Source organism: Salvelinus namaycush, chromosome 20 (genome assembly GCF_016432855.1).
Source record: "Salvelinus namaycush isolate Seneca chromosome 20, SaNama_1.0, whole genome shotgun sequence".
Classification (NCBI taxonomy): Eukaryota; Metazoa; Chordata; class Actinopteri; order Salmoniformes; family Salmonidae; genus Salvelinus; species Salvelinus namaycush.
The window spans coordinates 29,137,123-29,163,980 of NC_052326.1; the positions used below are offsets into that span (position 1 = coordinate 29,137,123).

General features: G+C 43.7%; 1 protein-coding gene across 1 annotated transcript in view; it reads right to left on the reverse strand.

The window, feature by feature from the left end:
- LOC120064745 (collagen alpha-1(VII) chain-like) overlaps positions 1–26,858 on the reverse strand; it is a 100,484-nt gene that overhangs the window by 20,964 nt on the left and 52,662 nt on the right. Inside the window, exons 48-84 of the mRNA XM_039015360.1 lie at positions 26,228–26,308; positions 26,029–26,064; positions 25,382–25,462; positions 25,239–25,274; positions 22,940–23,011; positions 22,735–22,779; positions 22,123–22,158; positions 21,964–21,999; positions 21,273–21,377; positions 21,100–21,165; positions 20,937–20,972; positions 20,780–20,815; positions 20,264–20,299; positions 19,871–19,996; positions 19,368–19,577; positions 19,218–19,253; positions 19,090–19,134; positions 18,846–18,962; positions 18,655–18,726; positions 14,204–14,239; positions 14,066–14,110; positions 12,889–12,951; positions 12,643–12,678; positions 12,416–12,496; positions 12,217–12,285; positions 9,250–9,285; positions 8,800–8,859; positions 8,604–8,648; positions 8,328–8,363; positions 7,677–7,802; positions 7,512–7,583; positions 6,696–6,731; positions 4,680–4,736; positions 4,435–4,506; positions 4,255–4,326; positions 3,940–3,975; positions 3,632–3,712 (exon numbers count right to left, since the gene is read on the reverse strand). Of these exons, the coding sequence (XP_038871288.1) occupies positions 3,632–3,712; positions 3,940–3,975; positions 4,255–4,326; positions 4,435–4,506; positions 4,680–4,736; positions 6,696–6,731; positions 7,512–7,583; positions 7,677–7,802; positions 8,328–8,363; positions 8,604–8,648; positions 8,800–8,859; positions 9,250–9,285; positions 12,217–12,285; positions 12,416–12,496; positions 12,643–12,678; positions 12,889–12,951; positions 14,066–14,110; positions 14,204–14,239; positions 18,655–18,726; positions 18,846–18,962; positions 19,090–19,134; positions 19,218–19,253; positions 19,368–19,577; positions 19,871–19,996; positions 20,264–20,299; positions 20,780–20,815; positions 20,937–20,972; positions 21,100–21,165; positions 21,273–21,377; positions 21,964–21,999; positions 22,123–22,158; positions 22,735–22,779; positions 22,940–23,011; positions 25,239–25,274; positions 25,382–25,462; positions 26,029–26,064; positions 26,228–26,308 (2,367 nt within the window). The remainder of the gene's footprint in view (positions 1–3,631; positions 3,713–3,939; positions 3,976–4,254; positions 4,327–4,434; positions 4,507–4,679; positions 4,737–6,695; positions 6,732–7,511; positions 7,584–7,676; positions 7,803–8,327; positions 8,364–8,603; positions 8,649–8,799; positions 8,860–9,249; positions 9,286–12,216; positions 12,286–12,415; positions 12,497–12,642; positions 12,679–12,888; positions 12,952–14,065; positions 14,111–14,203; positions 14,240–18,654; positions 18,727–18,845; positions 18,963–19,089; positions 19,135–19,217; positions 19,254–19,367; positions 19,578–19,870; positions 19,997–20,263; positions 20,300–20,779; positions 20,816–20,936; positions 20,973–21,099; positions 21,166–21,272; positions 21,378–21,963; positions 22,000–22,122; positions 22,159–22,734; positions 22,780–22,939; positions 23,012–25,238; positions 25,275–25,381; positions 25,463–26,028; positions 26,065–26,227; positions 26,309–26,858) is intronic.

Below are 26,858 nucleotides of genomic sequence, written 5' to 3' on the forward strand. Positions count from 1 at the left end.
GAGAGCCTGTTTCATCATAGTGCTTGATGGTTTTTGCGAGAAGAAACTTTCAAATGTTCCGGATTGACTGACCTTCATGTTTTAAAGTAATGATGGACTGTAATTTCTCTTTGCTTATTTGAGCTGTTCTTGTCATAATATGGACTTGGTCTTTTACCAAATAGGCCTATCTTCTGTATACCTTCCCTACCTTGCCACAACACAACTGATTGGCTCAAATTTATTAAGAAGGAAATAAATTCCACAAATTAACTTTTAACAATGCACACCTGTTACTTGAAATGCATTCCAGGTGACTACATCAGGAAGCTGGTTGAGATAATGCCAAGAGTGTGAAAAGCTAACATCAAGGCAAAGGGTGGCTACTTTGAAGAATCTCAAATATAAAATATACTTTGATTTGTTTAACACTTTTTTGGTTACTACATGATTCCATATGTGTTATTTCATAGCTTTGATGTATTCACTATTATTCTACAATGTAGAAACTAGTAAAAAATAAAGAAAAACCCTTGAATGAGTAGGTGTGTCCAAACTTTTGACTGGTACCGTACATACATATACAAATACACACATCATACTTACTTTTAAAAATATTTGTTCCTTTATTATTTCCCACAAACCCTACCACCCCTTCCCTAATTGCAGTAAACGAATAAACAACACTTAGGCTTCTACATACTATATACATTTTACGGACACAATCTATTTTACAATAGTTATATTTGGTTTGTTTTTAGTCCTGGCCTTCCTATAACCTCCACCTCTCCCATCTATTTCTGATGTCCATCCAGTTTGATTTCTATTCGCCATACATTTTTAACTGTGCTATTTCACAAAATTTCTGAACCTATATATATTTTACAGACACACTATATTTTACATTTGTTATCTTGTTTTTATTAGTCCCACCCTTCAGCTCCATTCAACCCCTGCCATCTATCTTTCTATTTTTACATATATTTTACAACTGTGCTGTTTCAAAAGTTATGAAACTTTCTATTCTCATAGTTTCCACAGATTGTAAATTAAAGATAATTTTTTCCCCTAAAAGTATTATTATATTATTGATCGGTTGACTATGACTTTTCAAATCACCCAGTAATGCCATCTGCAGCATTTAGCTCCAGGTAAATGTTGCAATTCTTCAGCCACTCCTGGACCTGTGACCAAAAATGAGCTACATATGGACAGTAGCAAAATAAAGGATTTAATGATTCTGCCTCTTCACAGCAAAATCTGCAGAGCTGGGAAGGTTGTATCCCCCATATATAAAACATTATATTGGTTGCAATTTTGTATAATAATTTAAATTGAAAAATTATACGTTTTGAATCCAGCGTCGTTTTGCGTGTCAATTCATAAACCATGTGCCATGGAATCGGTACATCGAAAATCTCTATCCAACTATTTTGCAATCTATACGGCACAACTTTTTGGTCCTTAAATGAAACTGGTATATATTTATCACAATTTTCTTAAAAACAATATTGGTATTTAATGCATGGCTGACAGACAAGGTCAGCATGGGCTTGAACAAAAAATGACTCCTACCAGCAGTGACCAGCAGAACTGATTTGAACCATGTTTAGCCATGAACAGACCACGGTTCCGGTCTTAGACTTACAGTGCATTCGGAATGTATTCAGACTCCTTGACTTTTTCCAAATTTTGTTACGTTACAGTCTTATTCTAAAATGGATTAAATACATGTTTATCCTCATCAATATACACATTACCCCATAACAACAAAGCAAAAACAGGTTTTTAGAATGTCTACAAATTTATGAAAAATAAAAACAGAAAAACCTTATTTACATAAGTATTCAAACTCTTTGCTATGAGAATTGAAATTGAGCTCAGGTGCATCCTGTTTCCATTGATCATCCTTGAGTTTTTTCTACAACTTGATTGGAGTCCACCTGTGGTAAATTCAATTGATTGGACATGATTTGGAAAGTCACATACCTGTCTATATAAGGTCCCACAGTTGACAGCGCATGTCAAAGCAAAAACCAAGCCATGGAGGAATTGTCCATAGAGCTCAGAGACAGGATTGTGTTGAGGCACAGATCTGGGGAAGAGTACCAAAAAATGTATGCAACATTGAAGGTCCCCAAGAACACAGTGGCCTTCATCATTCTTAAATGTAGGAAGTTTGTAACCACCAAGACTCTTCCTAGAGCTGGCCGCCCAGCCAAACTGAGCAATCGGGAGAGAAAGGCCTTGGTCAGGGAGGTGACCAAGAACCCAATAGTCGTTCTGATAGAGCTCTAGAGTTCCTCTGTGAAGATGGAAGAACCTTCCAGAAGGACAATCATCTCTGCAGCACTCCAAAAGGACACTCAGGCTGTGAGAAACAAGATTCTCTGGTCTGATGAAACCAAGACTGAACTCTTTGGTCTGAATGTCAAGCCTCACGTCTGGAGGAAACCTGGCTCCATCTTTACGGTGAAGAGACCTGGAGAGAACTGAAAATAGCTGTGCAGCAACATCCGGCCGTGATTGGGCGTCCCATAGGGCACCGCACAATTGGCCCAGCGTCATCCGAGTTTGGCCGGGGTAGGCCGTCATTGTAAATAAGAATTTGTTCTTAACTGACTTGCCTAGTTAAATAAAGGTTAAAAAAATAATTAAAAACCAACCTGACATAGCTTGAGAGGATCTGCAGAGAAGAATGGGAGAAACTCCCCAAATACAGGTGTGCCAAGCTTGTAGCGTCATACCCAAGAAGACTCGAGGCTGTAATCACTGCCAAAAGTACTGAGTAAAGGGTCTGAATACTTATGTAAATGGGTTATTTCAGTATTTAATTTTTTTATAAAATGTGCAAAATTTCCCCAAAACCTTTTTTGCTTTGTCATAATGAGGTATTGTGTGTAGATTTATGAGGGGATAAAAATAAAAAAACATTTTAGAATAAGGCTAACATAACAAAATGTGGAAAAAGTCAAGGGGTCAGAATACTTCCACGAATGCACTGTAAAGGATGAGTAACTGGGTGATTTGTTGAGCATAATTGCTAGTGACAGATAAGGGGAAGTTGAAGGGGTTCTGATAGCATTGTGAGACTGAATGAGCTGGCTGATATTGTGCCGTCTGGATTAGTCATTTCTAAACCCAGATTATCATGCTGTGATTGTACTGCCGTTAGAGTGGCAAGGTCATGTGAAGAAAACACTGAACACATCTCAGTGTCCCTCAGACACACTTTGTCTTTACTTTAGAAGAGGACAGCGATTCACACAGTATACAGTAGGAAGGTTAGGGGGTTCTGATAGCCTATCATTCTGGCAGAATGCCATATAAACACACAAATTATACTTTTAACCATCATTAAAATGTATTAATAGACCATATGAGAATGAAAGCACTCTATCCTGGGCTATATCCAGCTGAATTTATACTAATCCTCCATTACGTGATGTCAATTTGGAGCCATTGAAGAGTTATGGCTGGCGGCATGATCTGGGAGGCTGGCACTGGAGCTTAGAGGACGTATCAAGTTTGGCACCAAACTTCTTCAAGTGGGGATGAACTCAAAGACTGTTCAAATACAATGACAGACACAAGCACCAGACACATACACAAACAGACGCATCACGCTGCACACACACACAGACGTACAAACCTTAATTCCACGCATTCCAGTTATTCCCATGTCTCCCTTCTCTCCTCTAAAGCCTGGCATTCCATCTTTTCCTGGTGTACCCTGGGAGAAAAACACAATCAACCAGTCTTTTATCGATCAATAGGAGAGTGAATGGGGAGTTAGTCATAGGGCCTGGAGTTTTTCCTGACCATGTGACCTGATCAGGAAGAACTTTAGATCCTAGTGATAGGCTATAATTAGGGCCCAGAGTTTTTCACATGTCAGTTCATGTGGTCAAGAAAAAGTATATATTGTTTTCATAACCGAGGGTGAAATGGGAGACTCACAGATTCTCCAGGTACACCAGGCAGGCCCGCCTCTCCCTACAGACACAAAGACAAACCCATTAGAACACTGCATCTGTACAACAATCCCCTACAGCATCCAGTCTGAGCAAGACAGTGTTCCTTTTCACAGGACATATTGTTGGGTGATGATCCATTCTCACATGACGGGTGGGAAAATTGTGCAATGCAACCATTATACACACGAGGACATTCTGATAGTGATTCTGATATTGATTGACTATCGATGATATTGGTTCTGACATATATGACACAGTGATGATGAAAGCATTGATAAAGGTCAGGTGATGTCATCACCTTCTGTCCTCCTGGACCTCTGGCCCCCTGGAACCCTGTAGAGCCCCTGTCTCCTGGCTCACCTCTCAGACCCTGTGGAGACACACACAGTTATACTCTTGTTATTAATAGCCTGCTCCTAGAGCTGTTTGTGTTTTTGCCAACTCCATTAATTGTTGTCATTGTCAAGCCCAACCTCACCTGCTCCCCAGCTGGGCCGTCACTGCCTTTCAAGCCTTTCTCCCCCTGCCCCCCTTTTGGCCCTCGGTCACCCTGATAAAGAAGATAACAACAGTTGTAAATGACCACTACCCACACACACGCACACAGATTAGCAGTGTCATAGTCAATACTTGGTGCTCTGAAGTATTTTTGTCATCTATTGTTTTATTAGATTAGTCAATAAAATCGGTGCTGTGAGGTTGAGGGTTGAGAGTGTCACACACCGTCTCTCCTTTGTTGCCCTTCTCTCCCGTAGGTCCTCCCACCAGGAGAGTATCGCCCTGCAAGGGAACAACATAATTGTCAGATAACTAGGTTTAAAATATATTTTTAGAACTTTTATATTTTCAAATTTGTATTTTCATTGTCTCCCCTTTTGCTCTTTTTCTGCCCTTCTCTGTATTATTATACCATGTACACACACAATATTACTACTCATTCATTACAATTCATACCTTTTCTCCTTTGTCACCTTGCGGCCCCAATTCACCCTGAAATATATTGAGAGTAGGACTCACTAGGTAGGCATGTTAATTTGATTGACTATTTTACATGAGCAGAATGCTCGGGGTACAGAGAGAGAGAGAATGTTGGAAAATACAGCTGTGGGGAATAATAGTCACAATATTCACCTTCTCTCCACTGCCTCCTTTGCCACCTGGGGAGCCCTGGTGAACACACACACATTTAATCAAACAGAACACACAAAGGAAGAAAAACAATTATACTCCCACATGCACATCCTCATCAGCAATCGTCAACATTATGGTGTAAATCATCCAAAACTACAACCGATAGCTCTCTATACCCACCACAACTAGCACTCTCCTCTTGTATAAGAAATGAGTGTACTGTAATAGGTGAGTTCCTGTCTGTGTGTATGTCTCACCTGAGTTTAAAGTGGAATGCCATGGGCACTCTACAGTACCAGGCCCCCTTCTGGAAGTTACCAGGCAACTAATGTGAGACGGTCAGTATGATCTTGATGAGAGCTAAGGTGAGCAGGTTTAGTGGCCCTTGCCTTGGAGAACAGCCCTACTCTCAGTAGCACTAATGCACAGGTAGCGAAAGAGGACCAGGGGCTGGCTGGTAGCTTTTAAAGGAGCTATGCTAGTACAGAGGCCTATCATTAGATCAAAGTGGAGGGTAGAATACACTGTAGGGAGCAATCTACTGCACTACTGTGCTCAGAGAAACAGGATATGTATACTCTATGTATGGTGTGATAATGAGCTTGACAATAATGGATAAAGGTATAGTCGGGATGGAAACGATTTAAAGGTTTACGCATCATGCAGATGAAGTCTTTTGCGTTCAGAACTTTTCCTTTCGTTTGAGCCCTTTCTATTTACTGAAGTACACTGCTCAAGCCACACAAACGTTTGTTTGATGAGCTTTTAGTTATTTTGAGCTCTATCTATCTATCTATGTTCACTTCAGCCTTCCCTTCCCCCTTCTGTCATTTTCTCTCTCACTCTTAAGTTTCATCAATATTGAGGGTTGGGCCAATCAATAACATCTAGTAATAAACAGACAGAAACAAACACCATAGAACTCTGTGAGGCAATTATCAAGCACAAGACAGAGGCGGTAGAGTCAAAATTGCTAATGATAAATTGTACACTGTGACAGAAGCAGTACAAAGATAGTGATGTTGACAGTAGATAAGATGAACAGGCGTAGAGATCACAGGAGGCTGCTGAGGGGAGGACGGCTCATAATAATGTATGGAACGGAGTTAATGGAATGGCATCAAATACATGAAAACCATGTGTTTGATGTATTTGAAACCAGTCCAGCAATTCTGCTCCAGCCATTACCACGAGCCGTTCTCCCCAATTAAGGTGCCACTAAGCTCCTGTGGTAGAGATACATGCGAGACAGACTGTGATGAATAAGTGATGAAAGAGAAGAGAAAAAGACAGACGTACCACTAGTCCTCTCTCCCCGTCCAAACCAGCTCGACCCTCCTCCCCCTGCAAACATCAGACACACAAATCTGTAAATCCCCCAACACACACACACAACTCTACAATATAACACTGTCAAATATAGATACAATTCAAACTCAAATGGTGATGTGGTTTTACTCTGGGTCCTGGGTCTCCTCTCTCGCCTCTCAATCCAGGTACTCCTGCTCCAATCGCTCCCTAAAGAGGAAGAATAATGAGCAATCTCATCCTATTTGATAAGATATTATACAGTATGGAAGACATGTGTTTATCTCTTTGTTAACTCACCTTGTCCCCTTTGCCTCCAGCAGTTCCCGGTGTACCCTGGTAAGGAAAAACAGGTATACTGATCATGAACACTAACAGATAACACAAAGCAAACACACAAAGTCTCGCTCTCTCCTTGGTCCTCTGTAGCTCAGTTGGAAGAGCATGGCTCTTGCAACACCCAGATAGTGGGTTTGATTCCCTGGGCTACCTATACATAAAAAGTGTGTGTATGCATGCATGACTAAGTCATTTGGATAACAGCATCTGCTAAATCAAATGTCAAACATGGGGGGCTTACATTTGTCCTGTTTCAAACATGTACTGTACAAGTGTGTAACCTGTACTGGTGTGAAAAGGAAATGTGTTTTTGACCCTGGAGCAATTAGGGTTAATTAAGTACCTTACTCAGGGACAGATTTCACCTAGCCGGCTCAGAGATTCAAACTAGCAACCTTGCGATTACTGGCCCAATGCTCTACTGGCGATTACTGGCCCAATACCGCTAGGCTACCTATAAGAAATTACAGACCGTATACCACGGGTATGACAAAACATTCATTTTTACTGCTCTAATTACATTGGTAACCAGTTTATAATAGCAATAAGGAACCTTAGGGGTTTGTGGTATATGGCCAATATACCACGGCTAAGGGCTGTATCCAGGAACTCCGCGTTGCGTCATGCTTAAGAACAGCCCTAAGCCATGATATATTGGCCACATACCACACCCCATCGGGCCTTATTGCTTAAATATATTATACTAAATATTTATTTGTCTCTCTCGCTCACACACAATCAATTAAGTCATCATGATACAATGTAAAGGCTACTTACAACTAGGCCGGTGGGTCCGGGGGGCCCAGGACCTCCAGGGGTCCCTGCCTGACCAAGAAAGCCTTGGAGACCCTGGAGATGAGACAACATAATCATACAACACAGAGCAGGGCTAACAAGACCACACCAGTCCTCCAACTACCGTGGCGATATAGGCCCTCTCACCCTGGGTCCTAGAGGTCCTGGAGGTCCTGGGGTTCCGTTCTCTCCTCTCAGGCCGGCCAGACCAGGGGTCCCTGCTATGCCACGGGCTCCTGGAGGACCTGCTGGGCCCGGGAGTCCTGTGTCCCCCTAAAACACAAACACACAGGGGTTCACATTCACTGTGGAAGAGCAGAAACTGATACGTTTGCATATGTCCTCGACTAACCGGTGCCCCTGCACATTGACTCTGTACCGGTACCCCCCTGTATATAGCCTCACTACTGTTATTTTACTGCTGCTCTTTAATTATTTGTTACTTTTATTTTTTTACTTAACACTTTTTTCTCTTAAAATTGCATTGTTGGTAAAGGGCTTGTAAGTAAGCATTTCACTATAAGGTCTACACCTGTTGTATTCGGCTCATGTGATAAATAACATTTGATTTGATGTTAATATGAATATAGCTACATATGTGATTTGTGTTTATGAGAACATTCAGAAGTATTGTCAAGACCATGATAGTAACCTTTAACCCTTGAGGTCCCAGCTGACCAGGAGGCCCTGCCAGTCCGATGCCTCTCTCTCCCTGCAACACAAATCCTGTTAGTACTGTCACATGGTTAGCAGCCAGGGAAACACAGACACGAGGAATCAGCTGGTGATGTGCATTACCTTGTCTCCTTTAGGCCCTGCAGGTCCTCTGCCCCCCTAAAAGAGACAAAGTGGATGGAGAAGTAAGTAAGACTGACATCTGTTAGACATTAAATATTTGATATTACAAAATGTCAAAAGGTGACTCACATCTTCTCCAGGTTCGCCATTTTCACCAGCAGGGCCCTATTTCAACAAGACACAGAAACAGACACACACACAATAATTTCCCTTATCACTGTCATAATGTATTGTCTGTGAATGTCGATTAATGTTGTATTAAGTGACATTACTCACCCTGTCCCCTTTGATGCCTGCAGGACCCTTGTCCCCTCTCTCACCCTAAAGGAACAAACATTTTAGAAAAATGCAACTTTAGAAACACGTGGTAACCCAGAAATCCCTAAACATTCTTGTTCATGTTTGGTAATCTGTATAGTAAATGCCTGAATAATAGCTGATGTAAATAATTGGTTCAACCAAGCAGACTCACCCGTAGCCCTGGCAGCCCCCTCTCTCCCATTGTCCCAGGTAAGGTCACACCAGGAGGTCCCTGAACCAATCACAACCACCACACTCCCATTACATTAAACTCTGTTCCATCCTATTCCATTGCACCTAGTTCCTCACGAATCATAGCCTACTTAGAGGGAGACAGCAAAGATGAGACAGTGGGCCGGATTTGAACCCATGCCAACATGGCATATGTGATTGTGCTCAGCGGCCCTAACCGCTAGACCACCCCATACCATTAAGCTCTAGTCAAAGCTGTCTACAATACATCTGTTCATTGGTGTATGATTCAGTATGATTCAGTATGGTGATTCACTGGTTCTGAGTTGTATCTATTGTGCCTTCATACACTGGTTCAACAGGGCGAGGTTGTAGTCAACACTAACCAGATGTTACCACGACCGGAAGAGTAACCATGACAACCACTCACCTGTGCTCCTTTCACACCAGGGGGTCCTGCTACAGCCTGTAAAGGGGATGGATGGAGGGAGAAGTTGACGTGAAATTCAAACATCTGGATTAGGTTGTTCGCAAATTCACTGAAGATGGACAGCAATAGAAAAAATTGAGAACTCCCACCCACTATGTTCTCAAAATATCATTTTTTATTATGCTACTGTTTTGGCCTTTTGGCCTTCATTAGAGCATTAGACTATGAACGGGAGTGTCATTTGGTTAGTACAGTACATCTCGTCCTTTCAAAAGCTCATATTTCTCCTGAACCGTATTACATCCTGCTAAAGCTTCCGGTGAACGATGTGAATGCGTGTGTGTGGGCTTGTATTACTATCTTCATGGGTAACGGAAACCCGCAAAAGTCCCTGCAAGGATTGTAAAACAAAGAAAATTCCCCTTGTGAGGACATTTCCCAGGTCCCCATAAGGATAAAGGCTATTTTAGGCTTAGGGGTTATGTTTGGGTTACGATTAGGGTTACAATTGGGTTTATGGGTCAGGTTTAGGAGTTGGGGTTAGATTTAGGGTTAGGATTAGGTAAACATGATTTTGAATGGAAATAAATGTTAGGTCTCAACAAGGATACTAAACATATGCTGTGTGTGTGTGCGTGCATGCATGCATGCATGCGTAGTACATGGGGATGTGTGAAACTTACTCCCGTAGCCTGAAATGTCGCCACTTGCGCCGCAGAATTGCTAGCTTTTGCATGGCACTGACTGATTAGACACTTGAGGGGGGGGATGTCACTTGTGCTAGCAAGGTAGAGGTCCTGGATTTGAGCCTTGGTAAGAGCAGCATGACATCCTTTACAAGTGCACATACAGTATGCTTGAGCATTGGTGTGTCATTGTATGTGTCATTGTATGCGTATGTTTACATGTGTCTCCGCCCTCCTATTCATGCCAGTGATTACCTCTTCTTTGATTTGGAGAGACGTTGTATAAGGAGAGACGTTGTATAAAGAGGATATGAGTCATGGCCATTTACAGTAAAGAAAAGAGGGATAAATGTGCAGCTGGAGCTTCTGAATGAAGCACTTATCAGAGTCCAAAATATGTACAGTCCACACAGCAGTGTTGTAGAATATTGGACCATTGGCTTTCATACTTTTAGATTTCTCAGCACAGCTCAAGCAATTTCTCCAACCATCACCACATTCAAATGAATAGGGCTCCCCAGTGGCGCAGCGGTCTAAGGTAGAGGTCGACCGATTAATCGCCATGGCTGATTAATTAGGGCCGATTTCAAGTTTTCATATCAATCGGTAAATCGGCCTTTTTGGATGCCGATTATGGCCGATTACATTGCAATCCACGAGGAAACTGCATGGGAGGCTGACCACCTGTTACGCGAATGCAGTGTCAAAAGGAGCCAAGGTAAGTTGCTAGCTAGCATTAAACTTATCTTAACAATCAATCTTCACATAATCACTAGTTAACTACACATGGTTGATGATATTACTAGGTTAATTAGCTTGTCCTGCGTTGCATATAATCAATGCAGTGCCTGTTAATTTATCATCAAATCACAGCCTAATTCAACTTCGCCAAACGGGTGATGATTTAACAAAAGCGCAGTCGCTGCACAAATGTACCTAACCATAAACATCAATGCCTTTCTTAAAATCAATACACAGAAGTATATATTTTTTTACCTGCATATTTAGTTAAAAGAAATGAATGTTAGCAGGCAATATTAACTAGGGAAATTGGGTCACTTCTCTTGCGTTCCGTGCAAGCAGAGTCAGGGGATATGTAACAGTTTGGGCCACCTGGCTCATTACGAACTGTGTGACCATAATTAATTTGCCAGAATGTTACATAATTATGACATAACATTGAAGGCTGTGCAATGTAACAGCAATATTTAGACTTAGGGTTGCCACCCATTCCATAAAATACGGAACGGTTCTGTATTTCACTGAAAGAATAAACGTTTTGTTTTCATATTAATGACCAAAGGCTCGTATTTCTGTGTTTATTATATTATAATTAAGTCTATGATTTGATATTTGATAGAGCAGTCTGACTGAGCGGTGGTAGGCAGCAGCAGGCTCGTAAGCATTCATTCAAACAGCACTTTACTGCGTTTGCCAGCAGCTCTTAGCAATGCTTCAAGCACAGCGCTGTTTATGACTTCAAGCCTATCAACTCCCGAGATTAGGCTGGCAATACTAAAGTGCCTATAAGAACATCCAATAGTCAAAGGTATATGCTATAGAGAGAAATAGTCGAAGCGTCATAATTCCTATAATAACTACAACCTAAAACTTCTTAACTGGGAATATTGAACCACCAGCTTTCATGTTCTGAGCAAGGAACTTGAACGTTAGCTTTTTTACATGGCACATACTGCACTTTTACTTTCTTCTCCAACACTGTGTTTTTGGATTATTTAAACCAAATTGAACATGTTTCATTATTTATTTGAGACTAAATAGATGTTATTTATTTATTATATTAAGTTCAAATAAACGTTTTCATTATTCATTAGGTATTGTTGTAATTTTCATTATTACAAATATATATATAAAAATTGGCCGATTAATTGCTATTTGCTTTTTTTGGTCCTCCAATAATCCGTATCGGCGTTGAAAAATCATAATAGGTCGACCTCTAGTCTAAGGCACTGCATCTCAGTGCTAGAGGCGTCACTAGAGACCCTGGTTCGATTCCAGGCTGTATCACAATCGGCAGTGATTGGGAGTCCCATAGGGTGGCGCACAATTGGCCCAGAGTCGGGGTAGGCCGTCATTGTAAATAAGAATTTGTTGGAGCTGCGTTGGTTGGGAATTTTGGGGAGGTGCGCGGTCGGGCTGTGCGTCCCCGTGGACGGTGGTCTCACAATGGACTATTGCGGCTCTGCGGCTGTGGACTCTGAATTAACCTGAAGGAGAACTCAATCCAAACTCACATCACCTACCCGATCCTCTCACTCACCTTTCCTGGGGGGCCACTGTCCCCCTGCTCCCCTTTCAACCCTGTGGAGCCCATTGGTCCAGCGATACCCTGAAGGAGGGAAGAGGGGAGGATGTTTGATAAAGAACAACAGCAGCAGCCTGAAAATCATTATCAAAGACAAATCCACACTGAAGCTGATGCATCATAAGACATACAATAAACATGAAGAGAGTCATACCTGTTTGCCTGGCAACCCTGGTGTTCCCTCTTTTCCAGGTATTCCGTCTCTTCCTGGGACCCCTGGCTTGCCCCCCTCGCCCTATGGAGAGAGACACACTACATGTCACCACCAGAACTGATGTGCGTGAATTGCTTGGTGTGTGTTAACTATGGTGGTGATGGAGGTGTGTGTGTGTTGGCTCTACAGTATGTGAGCTGTGAGTCCCATAAAGCTGCTGTACTCACCGTCTGCCCTGGCAGACCTGGAGGTCCTGACGGACCCTGGGAAGAAAGAGTATCATTACAATACATCATATAATATTAAACACACATTACTGTGTCAATGGCCTGTTGAATTACAGTAGGCCTAAATGGAAAGTGTGAGCATACAAGGAATCCCCAGTCCAATGGGAATATACTAGAGCAGCAGTTTAGCCTGCAAAAATCTCCAGTATGAGAGTTGGTTTATAGATGACTGATGTTTTGACGTACCACAGCTCCGGGAGGCCCTGCAGGTCCCGGCAGTCCCATGCTGCCTTGGGGACCAGACAGTCCCTGTGGAACAGCAGATTAAATTCAAATAGATTATTATAAAGCTCTGTGTCTTTGACTGTGAATGGGTGAGTAGTGGCCTAAACACAGGCAATAAACAACAGGAATATATAGAACTCATATAAAACGTAGTAGAAGACAAAATATATAATATAACACATAAAACAAGTGTCACCTGAACGCCAACCCCAGGCACTCCTTGATTACCCTGTCAGAGATAAAAACACACTCTCAGAATAAAAAGGTATACACTTAAAATTATCATATCATTCCAGTGGCGTAATACTAAAGCCTAACATGCTGACCAGACCGGACACGTCGCGTGCGCGAGAATCGCAAAATAAATTTAGAAATCCATGTTATTCAATTATTGCAACCACACTACTCGCGCACGCCAACGAGCGTCTGCGTTGCCAAGGTCTAAAATAGAACTCCTTTCTATTTCTGACGCAGATCGCGCTGAAAGTCCTGCCTCTCCCATCTCCTCATTGGTTTATAGAAGCAGGTACCCACGTGCCATCTCCTCATTGGTTATACCCACGTGGGTGATTGAAAGACTAAATGTTTTGCCGGTTGTCGTGGTAAAAGTGTAGATGCCAATCACCATAAGTTCAAAGATGAAAAAGCCTGGAAGGAGGAGAGATGACTAGAAACAATTCCGTTGGCAGTTTTATGTGTGGATTAATTGTCGGAGTAGAGGACCTTGTGCATATCAGGTAAAATAACAACTCATTGTTTATATCCCAGGACAAATTAGCTAGCAACAGCAAGCTAGCTAAATAGGACAAATTAGCTAGCAAGTGCAAGCTAACTAGCTAAATTGCCATACATGTTTAATGCTTTTCGACCTGTTCCCAAATTAATGACATTGGTTCAGAGTTTGTTTTGATATTTTAACCTGCGTGTCGTGATCGCGTTTGGTGTAGGGGGACAAAATAAATGTATGCACGATAGCGCACGCGCGCAGTCGGTTTGGGTTCCGTGTAAGCCATATCTACACTAATCAATGCATCAGAGCTGGCACAGAGAATAAATAGGGAGGTATTCATTATGGAAGACAGGATACAATATACTTTATTGTCCATTTACATGGAAATGACATGGAAGATGAACTCACCTTGACCCCTGGTGGACCTGGAGGCCCGTTGGTACCGATCGGACCCTACAATTACAAAACGATAGTATCAGTATACTTACAGCACTGTGTGTGTGTGTGTGTGTGTGTGTGAGTCAGAGAGGAGAGTATCATACTTACAGTTGATCCTCTAATTCCAGGTTCTCCAGGGTTCCCCTGCAAACAAGAGACAAGAGCATGCTGGATTCACATGACCAAGACATAGCACACACACAGAATGACACAAGTTACAACACACAAACACACAGCAAATTGAACATGTACAGAGACAAAGACACATACACATATAAACAAGTGCATACACACAGTACATACATGAACATCCCCCCCAAAAAATGTTTACACACACAAACAAATACACAACTCCATACACACAACTGCATAGACACAATACACAACTACAAACTGCATCGACACAATACACAACTGCATACACGCACAATATAAAGAAACACACATGTTATACAATGTGCAAACAGTGCTTTGGGAGGGCTGAGAAGCAGACAACAGAGCAGGTGAAGCCACATGCACAAAAAGCCAGCAGACTTAAGCCTCTCAAATGCAAAATACATCTGTTAAATATCTGATGAGCATGTATTCTTTTTCAGTATTCACTATATACCCTATTATGTCCATTTGATCTTTGCTATGGTATGCCATCTATTTTCTTATCGAGAAAAGATGTGTGGTGTTTAATACATAAACAGTGGCGACCCGCAGAGCCCCACCTGTGTTGAGCCACACATTTTTGGTTAAAAAAAAGGGGGTTTGCCTGTTTTCAACAAAGAATTATATTATTTCTAATACACTTGAATAAATTATACTACTTTCATAACAAAGAATTACATAACTGTAAATGTTTTCTTCTTTCTTACTCTTGAAGAAAGGGGGGTTTAAATTGTCATTTCTATTCATCATTAATACGTGTCACATATCAGTTTGCAGAATAAAAAATATGAGCTGGCGCTGACTAACGGCAAATAAACTATTAAGTATCAAAATAAAGTTGCACACTCCCTACATAAACTCCCAGAAATGTATTGGGTATTTACCAACGTTTTGGCATCACTGTGCCTTCTTCAGGGTGATATCAGTTTGCAAACAATGTAAAAAATATATAAAAAATCATTGAGTTAATAAAGCCTCCATACAAACATGGTCTCTTTTTTCCCTTCTTGTGTAAGGCAGCTCCAAAATGCAGGTGTTTCAGCCTAGCTCAGTGTCACACCCTGATCTGTTTCACCTGTCTTTGTGCTTGTCTCCACCACCCTCCAGGTGTCACCAATCTTCCCTATTATCCCCAGTGCATTTATACATGTGTTTGTCTGTTGCCAGTACGTCAGGTCTTACCAGCGTGCATTCCAGTCTTCCTGTTTCTCAAGTTCTGTTTCCTAGTTTTCCCGGTTCGGACTATTCTGCATGCCCTGACCCCGAGCCTGCCTGCCATCCTGTACCTGCCTGACTGACCTGATCACGAACTCCTGCCTGACCTCGACCTGCCCTTTGCCTGCCCCATGTTTACAATAAATAATCTGAGAACTGTACTATCCGCCTCCTGTGTCTGCATGGGGGTCATATCCTGAGTCGTGATACAGTGTTTTCTGTGGTGGAAAATAGAGAGTGTAGTGGTTGGTAATGTTCTCTAGTTGCGCTGTTATTGGCTCAGTGTTCTGTCACTCATGGGGACACTCCGTCACTGCCAAATCTAAGGGTAGAGCTCGAAAATTCAGGCCCTTGAGTGCTGCCATAGAGATAAAAGTGCCCATCCAATAAGGCTCAAGGTCATTGGCCACAGATAAAATGACGTGAAATGACTTTATATCTACAGTTGCTTTGATTAGAATTGATCATGTCAACATCATACTTTCAAAATCTTAGCTAGCAGTCATCATCATGAATCAAGTCGACAATCTACTGGGATAATCCTTTTTAATCCTTGTCATATGAAGATAAATAATGAAGCGAAATTATAGATAAAAAAATATTGGTGCTCGTTGGCCATAAACATTACACAACAAGTTGGAAATCGCAAATTCAACAATGAGTGGTTTGGAAGCAATCCGTGGCTAACTGCAAGCATTGCAAAGCAATCACTAGCTTGCTATTCAGTGGAGTGGGTTTGTGGTCCCAGTTCTAGGTGTACGGGTCTCTTTTCCAAGCTTAAAATGATAAACATTCAACATTGGCCATGCTGTCAATCCAGTATGATTTCTGCCGCGCTCAAAACATCTGTTAACTCAGAACTGGAATATCTGACTTTAGTGAGTTCAAGACAACTGGGAACTCGGGAAAAAACTAGCTCCGACTGGGAAAATACGTTTTGAACGGTCATCCAACTCGGAATTGTAAGTCGGGAACTCGGGCCTCTTTGTAGAGCTACGACCTGAAGATCATTGACGTCATCATGATTTGACTTACTTTTTTTCCCACGTTCCCAGTTGTCTGGGAGCACCATAAATCCAGAGAATGCCAGACTTTGATGACAAAATTTGACCATGAAGGGCCGCCGCACCACCTTCCTGTTCAAGTGAGCACAGCACAACAAGGTGAGTCCAAAAATGTATTGTATGCTACTGCATAAACTATGGAATGTGCCAGGGAGATATGTATTCCGTAGCTAAGAAAGTAATACTAAGTATATGTTGTGTCGTAAGCTGTTAGTAGCCCATGTGCTTCACCTAAATAATTTGGTCTATATTCCCCTCTTAATTTTGCCTACTGTTCTGACTTGGTGGTGCACATGTAGCCTATAACCTGTTTTAGAGAAATGTAATCATTAAATATTGTAAGAGCTTTCATTGTCTGCTTATATGCCCCCTTTATGTGTCCTACGGTTCTGACTTGGTGTACAAGGAGAACAATGTAAGAACAGACCATGTTTTGAATTCTGTCGCTGTACATTTCAAAAGTGCTGAACAAATAGTTATATTGACTACGTCCGTCCTAGCTCTCTCATTAATGTCAATCAAAATTATGGATTGCCTCTTATCTGCTTGTCGTCCCCTTATGCCATAGTTTGTACATCTCAATTGTCACCGTTATAGTGCAATTAATGTATTGTTTAGTGTTGTGTTGTGTCATGGCTTTGCTGGCATGCATCCCCCAAATGTTTATTTTTTGCCCCACAAAGATTTACATGCTAAAATCGCCACTGTACATAAAACATTCCAGACATCTTGGATATGACAGGGGTGCTCTGGGAACAAGTGGTCCAGATTAATATGTCACAAATCTCCTATCAAGGCCCAACTCTAGTTTCAGTCCCCTGGGAGATGGGCCCTAATACCAATGAATGAGAATTAAAGTGGAGAAATGAATGCAGATGATGGTGAGGTGGAGGACTGTGTGACCGTGTGTGCATGTTGATGGTGATTCTGTTGATTCTAGCATCCCTTGACATGATGTTGCAATGCCATTTCCCAGGGCTACCCCCCACCTCCAAACGCATCTGCTTCAGTGCGTTGTCCCTGTACACTTCCTTCCCGAAGCATGTACCCCACCCCCCAGCCCCTCCTACAGGTCACAAGCATGCCAGCCAGCAGCACAGAAAAAACCTACCGGTCTGCCCAGCACTCCAGGGAACCCAGGTAGGCCCTAGAGTCAGAGAGGGAGGAGAGGAAGAAGGATGGGGAGAGGAAGAAGGGAAAGAGTAGGTTAGTTTGAAGTGTTGAAAAGAGAGGGAGGAATAGAAAGGGAGTAACATAGATCAAAAGGAGACATATTGAAAGGGGGAGGTAAAAAGAAAGAGGAAGGGGTAGTTAGAAGCAGAGCTGCAAAAGGTTACTGTCTAAAGGTTATATGTAGCCTCAGCCCAAAGAAAACAGATACAGTAGTTCCATCAGCTCCATCGGCAGCCTAGCGCTCACAGCCTTTCATATGCAGGACCAGCCCAAAAGGAGGCTGCCTGGCTGGGTTATTGTTACTCACTGAGCGGCCTTGAGGACCAGCTGGCCCTTGTGGACCCTGCTCCGAAACATTGTGGGATGAAATAAGAAGCGTGAGTTCTCTTCTCTCTCCCCCTCCACACCTTCAGTTCTCTTTCTCCTTCTACCCATCTTTCTCCTCTTCCTGCACATGTTATGACTACTAGGGCCCTGAGTTCTTCCAGACCAGGGACACTCTGGGCCCTAGTTAGTCATGGCTGATTACACATCATCATTGATTGTCATACTCACCTACTGTATGGTTGGACATTTTATGATCAATGTGTCAGAACACACAACATTATGGGCTTAACTACAGTACAACCAAGCTATTGAAGAACTAAAAACGGTGTTTTCTTTTGATGTCTGGGATCTGTCTCCTGGAAGCTGTCTCTTAAAAAACAGATGAGTCTACAGTATGCACCCCCCCCCCCCCCCCCCCCTTCTCACCGGCTTCCCATCCTGTCCCGGTTTTCCAGGTTCTCCTGCTGTCCCCTGAAATGACCAGAAAACAACCTGGTTACTACTAGCTACCACTACAACAATGTCTTGACAACCTCTGCAGAACCATAATCACACAATGAAGAGGGGTAATACAACCTGGCATCAGGGAGTGCCAAAACTTTGGTCAGGGCAGCACACACTCACCTGAAAGCCATGGCGTCCCTGCTCTCCAGATGGACCTCGGTCGCCTTTATCTCCACGGGGACCTGCAATACCCTGTTACATACACACACACACCCACAGACACAGCAGGTTAAACACAGCAGGTTAAACACAGCAACACTATGACGCCTGCTTGATGAAGTACTGTAATATATTGAGTTAGGTGTTCTCACCCCGTCTCCTTTGGATCCCTGTGGTCCTGAAGCACCAGGCTCTCCTTTCGGTCCTGTGACCCCAGGGGGCCCCCTTGCTCCGGGGAGTCCAGCCAGACCCGCTTCTGCAGAAGCACCCTATAACACACACAAGCACACCCCCCACTAAACACACTCCAAACAGTAGCCTCTGGATAAACGATGATATGTTTACTGTAATGACGACTCATTAGAAAGTAGTAGTGTGTTCAGGTCAGGGACATACCTTTGGTCCAGGTGGGCCCACTAATCCAGCTAGCCCATTTTTCCCCTGATGAGAACAGTCAAGCGTATGTCAACATCCATATATACAGTACATTGAACGATGATTATCGTGGTGACGAATATACTCACATCCTCTCCTTTGTCACCTTTCTCTCCTCTCTCCCCCTGAATTCAAAGTGGAATCACATGAAACATCTCTCATTCACATGCTCTTCCTCTTTTTTTTCTTCTTCATATTCCTCCTCTCTTCTCCCTCTCCTTGAACCCCTCCTTCCTCACCTTATCTCCAGGTCGTCCAGCCTCTCCCAGTTCTCCGGCTCTCCCTGGTACTCCAGGTATTCCAGGTTTTCCTGGCTCTCCAGCCTGTCCCGGGGGCCCCACTGGGCCCCTCTCTCCGATGGCCCTCCCTATGGGTCCTGTGGCCCCTACAGGCCCCTGTTCCCCCTGCTCTCCCTTCACACCTCTCTCCCCAGCCAGCCCGCGAGCACCCTGAGATGCAAATGAGTAAAGACATGAATTACACATACTCTCCTAGAAATGATAATTGTATTAAAAATCTATGCAATCATACAGAGAATCAATTTTAGAGTAAACAGAGAGATATACATTACAGAACTTGTTCTCAACTTGCCTACCTGGTTAAATAAAGGTGAAATAAAAAATAAATAAAAAATAAGCACACTAACAGAATGTCTGAGTTCACTCTAATACACCATTTGTGTGGGTGTCTTGATATAAGCTCTATTCAACACAACGGCCCCAAATAGCCCCCGCCCACTCACGTCTATCCCTGCTGGTCCTCTCTGTCCGGCCTCTCCCTTGTCTCCTCTCTGGCCCTTCTCAGCTTGCACCACCACAGGCTTGACCAGCACATTCCTCCTCTCCACAACCAACTTCAAGTCCTGCACCTACAGACAGGCAGTACAGGGACAGAGATGTCAAGGTTTTATTCAACAGGCATCAAACTGAAGAAAACGGATTGAAACAGAGGGGGCCTACCTGGACTTGTCCAATGAGAACTGCTTGTTTTCGTTTCCAGTTGTAACCATTTTTAAAACACTTTGCTACGGCTAATAAATACGACCCAGGCCTGGTCAAGATGAGGGGAGCTCATCTACACAACACAGCTATGACTTAATGTCACATCACATTACAAAGATTTAGTATTCACTTACCTCAATCCCAAGGTTAGAGAGGGCCTTCTGCACATCCTGATAGGAGAGAAGCACAAACAGTGTCAAGGAAAAGAGACTATAGCACACAGTCATACTTGTTGGGCTTATTACTATCTATTACTGAACATGATTTGGCTAACACTTGTGTAACAGAAGCTAATCTGCATGCCAAAACAGCTGTAAATCGTAGCATCCTTAGCATAATGTAAAAGCTCCGAAGCACACGTGGTGTGTCTGTGGCTCTTCTTGTACAGTATGTCAGTCAGACAGGCCTCTGGGTTGTGCAGGTCAGGTTGTCTTACCACTGCTGTTCCAGGCCTGCCCGGTTTCCCGTCCTCTCCGGGGTCACCCTGTCAATAACATCTCAGTATTATCGCCCACATCCCACCCAAACCTTTATCGAAGATTCACAAACCCATACACACAGATAGATAATCAGAAAAGAGCATGTATGCTCATTCATATGCAAGATGTAATCATACACACGCACGCACGCACACACACACAAAAACTTACACTTTCACCTTTACCACCCACTGCTCCTTTCTCCCCCTGAAATACAAGAGTGAGAGGGTCAGTGTGAGGTCAGAGATCAGACTAAAGGACAGATGGATGGATGGCGAGACCTGGACCATGTATATGAATAAAGATTTAGACGATGACACAAACTTACTCTGGCTCCTACAGCCCCTGGGATTCCAGGCACACCCTGAGAGACACAGAGATATGGGAATCACTATCAGTGATTCAGGGTGCAAGAGTAACATACTAGAGACAAGTACTGCTACACCGGGCTATGCTATGATGCACAGCTCATATTCAACATAGTAACTCACTGGGGTTCCTGTAGGTCCCTGAGGGCCAGGGATAGATGGTGCTGGAGCTCCCTTCGCATAGACCACCTGAGAGGGAGAAGAGAGGGGAGAGAGATTACTGTATAACCAGAGCACCATAGACAAGTGACAATCACACATATTTGAAGAAGCAGAACCATATGGCTGTACTGTACCTGTCCTGGAGGTCCGATGGTGCCAGGGACCCCTGGGGGCCCAGATAGACCAGTTGGCCCTGTAGGCCCTGCAAGGCCCCGGTCTCCCTTCAGCCCGTCACGGCCCTGGAACAAATGCACAAGCACACAAATGCACACATACCAACTTCAGACCAGCACGGACAGTACTCCATTCCTAAGGGGCATGAACTAGAAAGCAGGAAATCAAAGCAGGTGAGCCCTATCCCCCTATCAACCTCATCATCTTCTCTGATTTCCTAGAAATGATTAATATCAATTTGCGCATGAAACTACAGCCTTGGCATTCTGTGCCCCTGTGGATCCCCTCTCAGAAGTGGCTGGTGCTCAAAGGCAGGGCTTGATCATTAGACAATGTTGCATTTATAAGGCTGACGCTTAGAGTGCTATTGATTCCACCGAGAAGGCAGGTTGTGATGGTAATATCAATGTCAGAGTAAGGTACGCTAAATAGACACAAACTCTGACTGGAATTGAAGGCGAGAAAATAATAGAAGAGGGATAATGAGAGACACTAAGGAGCCGAGGAGAGCAGGATTGATGAAGACGGAGGGAAATAAGGAGAGAGAGGAAGAGAGAGACAGCAGGGGAGGAAATTAAGGACATTTTTCAGACAGAGAGAGCGAGAGAACGAGAGTGGAGAGATTAAGATACAAGGTAACAAGTTACTAACGTCTCTTCCAGCAGCCCCAGCCTCTCCTTTGTCACCCTGTAAGGTAGAGAAACATCATTAATATCACACTCACATTAACTACAAATGAACATTAACAGCAATATCGGCACAGCAATGGGCGTTTACAGAATAGTCCTGAGTGCCGTGACCAACACTGACCTTCCTGCCATCTTCCCCCGGTTCACCATCCTCGCCCTGCAAAACACAACAACACAATAACAAACTTACCATAATAACAACGCTGAAATGAGCATTTATCAAAGCTCAGCATGCTGTTGTATCAAGCAGAGCCTCTCAGTCAGATAGATAATGTATTGCCGGTGCTTTGTCTGGTCATCCCATTACCTCTTTGCTTAACACTATAAAACAGACAGGTTACATCCCAAATGGCTCCCTATTCCCTACATAGTGCACTACTTTTGACCAGAGCCCTATGGGCAATACTAAAAAAGTAGTGCACTATATAGGGAATATGGTGCCATTTGGGACACACTTAATCATTATGCAGCACAGCCACTCAGGTGGAATAAAAGTCTCACATTCCCATCTGATCAGTGCACTTTCACCAGAGGATGTGATAAACACATCTAATGGTAATTACACACAGATAGACAGAGACACATAGGACTCACTGGTGATAAGGGTCATAATGAATAGCACTGAATAGCATCCAATTCAGTTTGTAATTAAACAAACAGAGGTATGATTGCCTGTAGTGTGTGTGTAGTATAAAAATGCCCTGCTATGTTGGAGGTCTGACTGATCCCTTACCATTTTCCCAGCAGCCCCTGGTTTTCCATCTTCTCCTGCTTTCCCCTAAAACATACCAATTAGGGTGATGAGACATCAATGAGACAAGTGCTTAGCTGTTTGTGTGTGTGTGTGTGTGTGTGTGTGTGTGTGTGTGTGTGTGTGTGTGTGTGTGTGTGTGTGTGTGTGTGTGTGTGTCTGTGGTTGAGAGCGTTTGCAAACTCACAGGTGTGCCTGGATTTCCTGCAGGCCCAATAGGGCCTGGGAGGCCCTGTGCACCTCTCAGTCCTGGCAGCCCCTGGTGACAGACAGACAGAGTGGAGGGGTGAGGGCTGAAACCACACAGCATCCTCTAGTGTTCAAACACACTAAGTGTACAGAGATAGAGATATCAAATCTAAATCATAGCAAATCAAATGTTATTTGTCACATGCTTAGTAAACAACAGGTGTAGACTAACAGTGGAATGCCTACTTACGGCCCTTCCCAACAATGCAGAGAGAAAGAAAATAACATAAATAATAGAAAACCCATAATAATAAAAGTAATAATAGATACAGAATGAGTAACAATAACTTGGCTATATACAAGGGGTACCAGTACCGAGTCGATGTGTAGGGGACAAGGTAATTGAGGCTCCAGTGATGTACTGGGCTGTCCACACTACCCTCTGTAGCGCCTTGCGGTCAGATGCCAAGCAGTTGCCATACCAAACGGTGATGCAGCCAGTCAAGATGCTCTCAAGGGCGCAGCTGTAGAACTGAGGATCTGAGGGCCCATGCCAAATCTTTTCAGCCTCCTAAGGGGGAAGGGGCATTGTCGTGCCCTCTTCATGACTGTGTTGGTATGTTTGGACTATGATAGATCCTAAGTGATGTGGACACCGAGGAACTTGAAGCTCTCAACCCGCTCCACTAAAGCATGTGAATGGGGGCATGTTTGACCCTCTTTTTCCTGTAGTCCACAATCAGCTCCTTTGTCTTGCTGACGTTAAGGGAGAGGTTGATGTCCTGGCACCACACTGTCAGGTCTCTGACCTCCTCCTTATAGGCTGCCTCATCGTTGTCGGTGATCAGGCCTACCACTGTTGTGTCGTTTGCAAACTTAATGATGGTGTTGGAGTCTTGCGAGGCCACGCAGTCTTGGGTGAACAACGAGTACAGGAGGGGACTAAGCATGCACCTATGAGGGGCCCTGTGTTGGGGGTCAGCGTGGTGGATGTTGTTGCCTACCCTCACCACTTGGGGATGTCTAGTCAGGATGTCCAGGATCCAGTTGCAGAGGGAGGTGTTCAGTCCCAGGGTCCTTAGCTTATTGATGAGCTTGGAGGGCACTATGGTGTTGAACACTGAGCTGTAGTCAATGAACAGCATTCTCATGTAGGGGTTCCTTTTGTCCAAGTGGGAAATGGCAGTGTGGAGAGCAATAGAGATTGTGTCATCTGTGGATCTGTTGGGGCTGTGGGTCCAGGGTGTCTGGGATGATGGTGCTGATGTGAGCCAAGACAAGCCTTTCAAAGCATTTCATGGCTACAGATGTGAGTGCTACAGGGCGATAGGCATTTAGACAGGTTACCTTGGCGTTCTTGTGCACAGGGACTATGGTGGTCTGCTTGAAACATGTAGGTAATACAGACTGGATCAGGGAGAGGTTGAAAATGCCAGTGAAGACACTGTCCAGCTGGTCAGTGCATGCTCTGAGTATGCATCCTGGTAATTAATCTGTCTGGCCCTGTGGCCTGGTGAATATTAACCTGTTTAAAAGGTCTTACTCACATCGGCTACGGAAAGTGTGATCACACAGTCATCCGGAACAGCTGGTGCTCTCACGCATGGTTCAGTGTTGCCTTGTCCTTGTTCAGTCAAGTTTGTGAGAAACATAGAATACTACAGTTCTTCAGGTCCTGTTGATAGGATAGTCTCAAACCGAGCCCGTCCAGTTTGTTCTCTAGTGATTGTACATTCGCCAATAGAACAGAGGGAGGACAGAGGCGGTTTATTAATTTGCCGCCGTAGTTTCATCAGGATGCCTGCACGTCGGCCTCTATATCGCCGTCTCTTTATCTTCTGAGTGTCGGGGATTAGGGCCTGGCCCGGGGTGAGCAGTATGTCATGTGTCACCGACTCGTTGAAGTAGAAATCTTCATCCAAATCGAGGTTAGTGATCGCTGTTCTGATGTCCAGAAGCTATTTTCGGTCATAGGAAATGATGGTGGAAACATTATCTACAAAAAAAGTTAAGATCAGGGCAAAAATAGCAGAATTGGTCAGGAGCCCGTAAAACAGCCGCTATACATTCCAGCGCCATTCTCCAGACAGATAGAGAATCCTCCACTAGCCTGAAGCCTTTCTCACTTCTTAATGGGACCTCTCCAAGGATCAGATTCGGCAAATGGTAACATTCTCAACTTGCTCCACTCATTGACTTTAACAGACTAATGAAAGTGCCAGAGAAACACACAAACCATCAAGAGTGCAGTCCTCTGGGACTGGGGTTGTGCACCCCGAGGGATGAATGGTACTCACATCTCTTCCTGGATCCCCTAGTTTCCCTGTGTCTCCCTGTAACATCAAAGGGAAATTATTGAGAGACATCTAGACACAGTAATGCTTATGTAATGCTCAGAGTATTTTACAGCTGAAGTAATGACAGAGACAGAGGTACTGACCCTCAGGCCGGCCGGTCCTGGTGCCCCTGGTTTGCCATCCAAACCGTTGCGTCCATCCAGTCCAGACGCACCTCTCTCACCCTACAGAGAGGAACACGCATGATGCATACAGTATGATCAGAATAAGAGCAGCACTGGGTTTGTATTGGACCTGAATACAATTTACAAAGCATACTACTCTACTCTACTCTACTGTGTCAGACTTTCAGTGCTCCAGCATCATTACTCAGAGTTAGTTCATTGTTTGGAAATTATGATGGTAAGGTATTTTTTGGGATGTACAGTATGTGTGTATACAGCAGTATGTTGTGTCTTTCATTCAGTGCTTCTGTAGGCTGTGATGATGCTGTGAGCTGGCCCCACTGCGCTTCATCCCACTGGGAATCTGCAGACTGGGAAACAGGATCCGGTGGAATGAAGGACAGTGTAACCTGCCAATCACCAGCCAGTTTGGAGTCCAATTGGTCCAATTGAAAATCAGCCTGTGTGAGAAGTCACTGTAGTGTGTTGTTCAAACCTTCTCTCCTGGGCCTCCTCTCTCTCCTGTGTCACCCTGGAGAAATAGGAAAAAAGTGCAATGAGTGAGATAGAGGGAGGGAGAGAGAGGGAAAGAGTGATTAGACAGAAACAGACAGACTGTGACTTACTCTTGCCCCTGAAGGTCCACGTTGTCCCTCAAGACCCTACACACCAACAACAGATCAGGTGAGACAGAGAGAAGACACAGGGTAAGAATTACACACACCACAGCACACAAACAGACAGACAGACATCACGGGTCAGTATACTAGCCAGGAAGCTCAAGCTTCTCAACGATACTAGATTTGGAAGGATGGTCTTACTCACACGCAGCCCAGTGGCCCCTGAGGGCCCTGTCTCGCCCTTCTGACCTTTGCCCCCGTGCTCTCCCGGATCGCCAGCATCCCCCTAGACACAGGAAGTGACATCAGACACTGGGCGGTTAGGTGGACTGGGAGAGAGAGCTGTGCTGTATACATACAAAAATGTGTTTTTACTGTGTTACATACCTTTTCTCCTCTTTCTCCTTTAAGCTTTTGCTCTATATCACGCTGTAGAAGTTAGAGATAGACAAACAGAGAGATATATGGGTAGAGTGGGTGTTAGATAACCAACTAGCTACGGTATGTGGTTCTGATGGCTTATTCAGTTGGAGTATGGTGCTCGTAACACCATTTGTTTGGTATGATTCCCACAGAGGCTATATGTGTTGACTGAGTGTTGCATTTAGCCTCTGATAAATTACCATATTATTATTTTAAAAAAGAGTTCGAATCTTATCAGGACTCACCATGTTCCCTGGAGGTCCTGGGAGGCCTTGAGCTCCCTATTGTGTCAACAAACAGTGTTGTTAATCAGTGTAGATTGGAACTATTATGTCAGATGAGATAAGACAACAAACAGATTAACCTCTGACCTCAGCTCCTTTCTCTCCTCTTGGTCCAATAGGTCCTGGGCT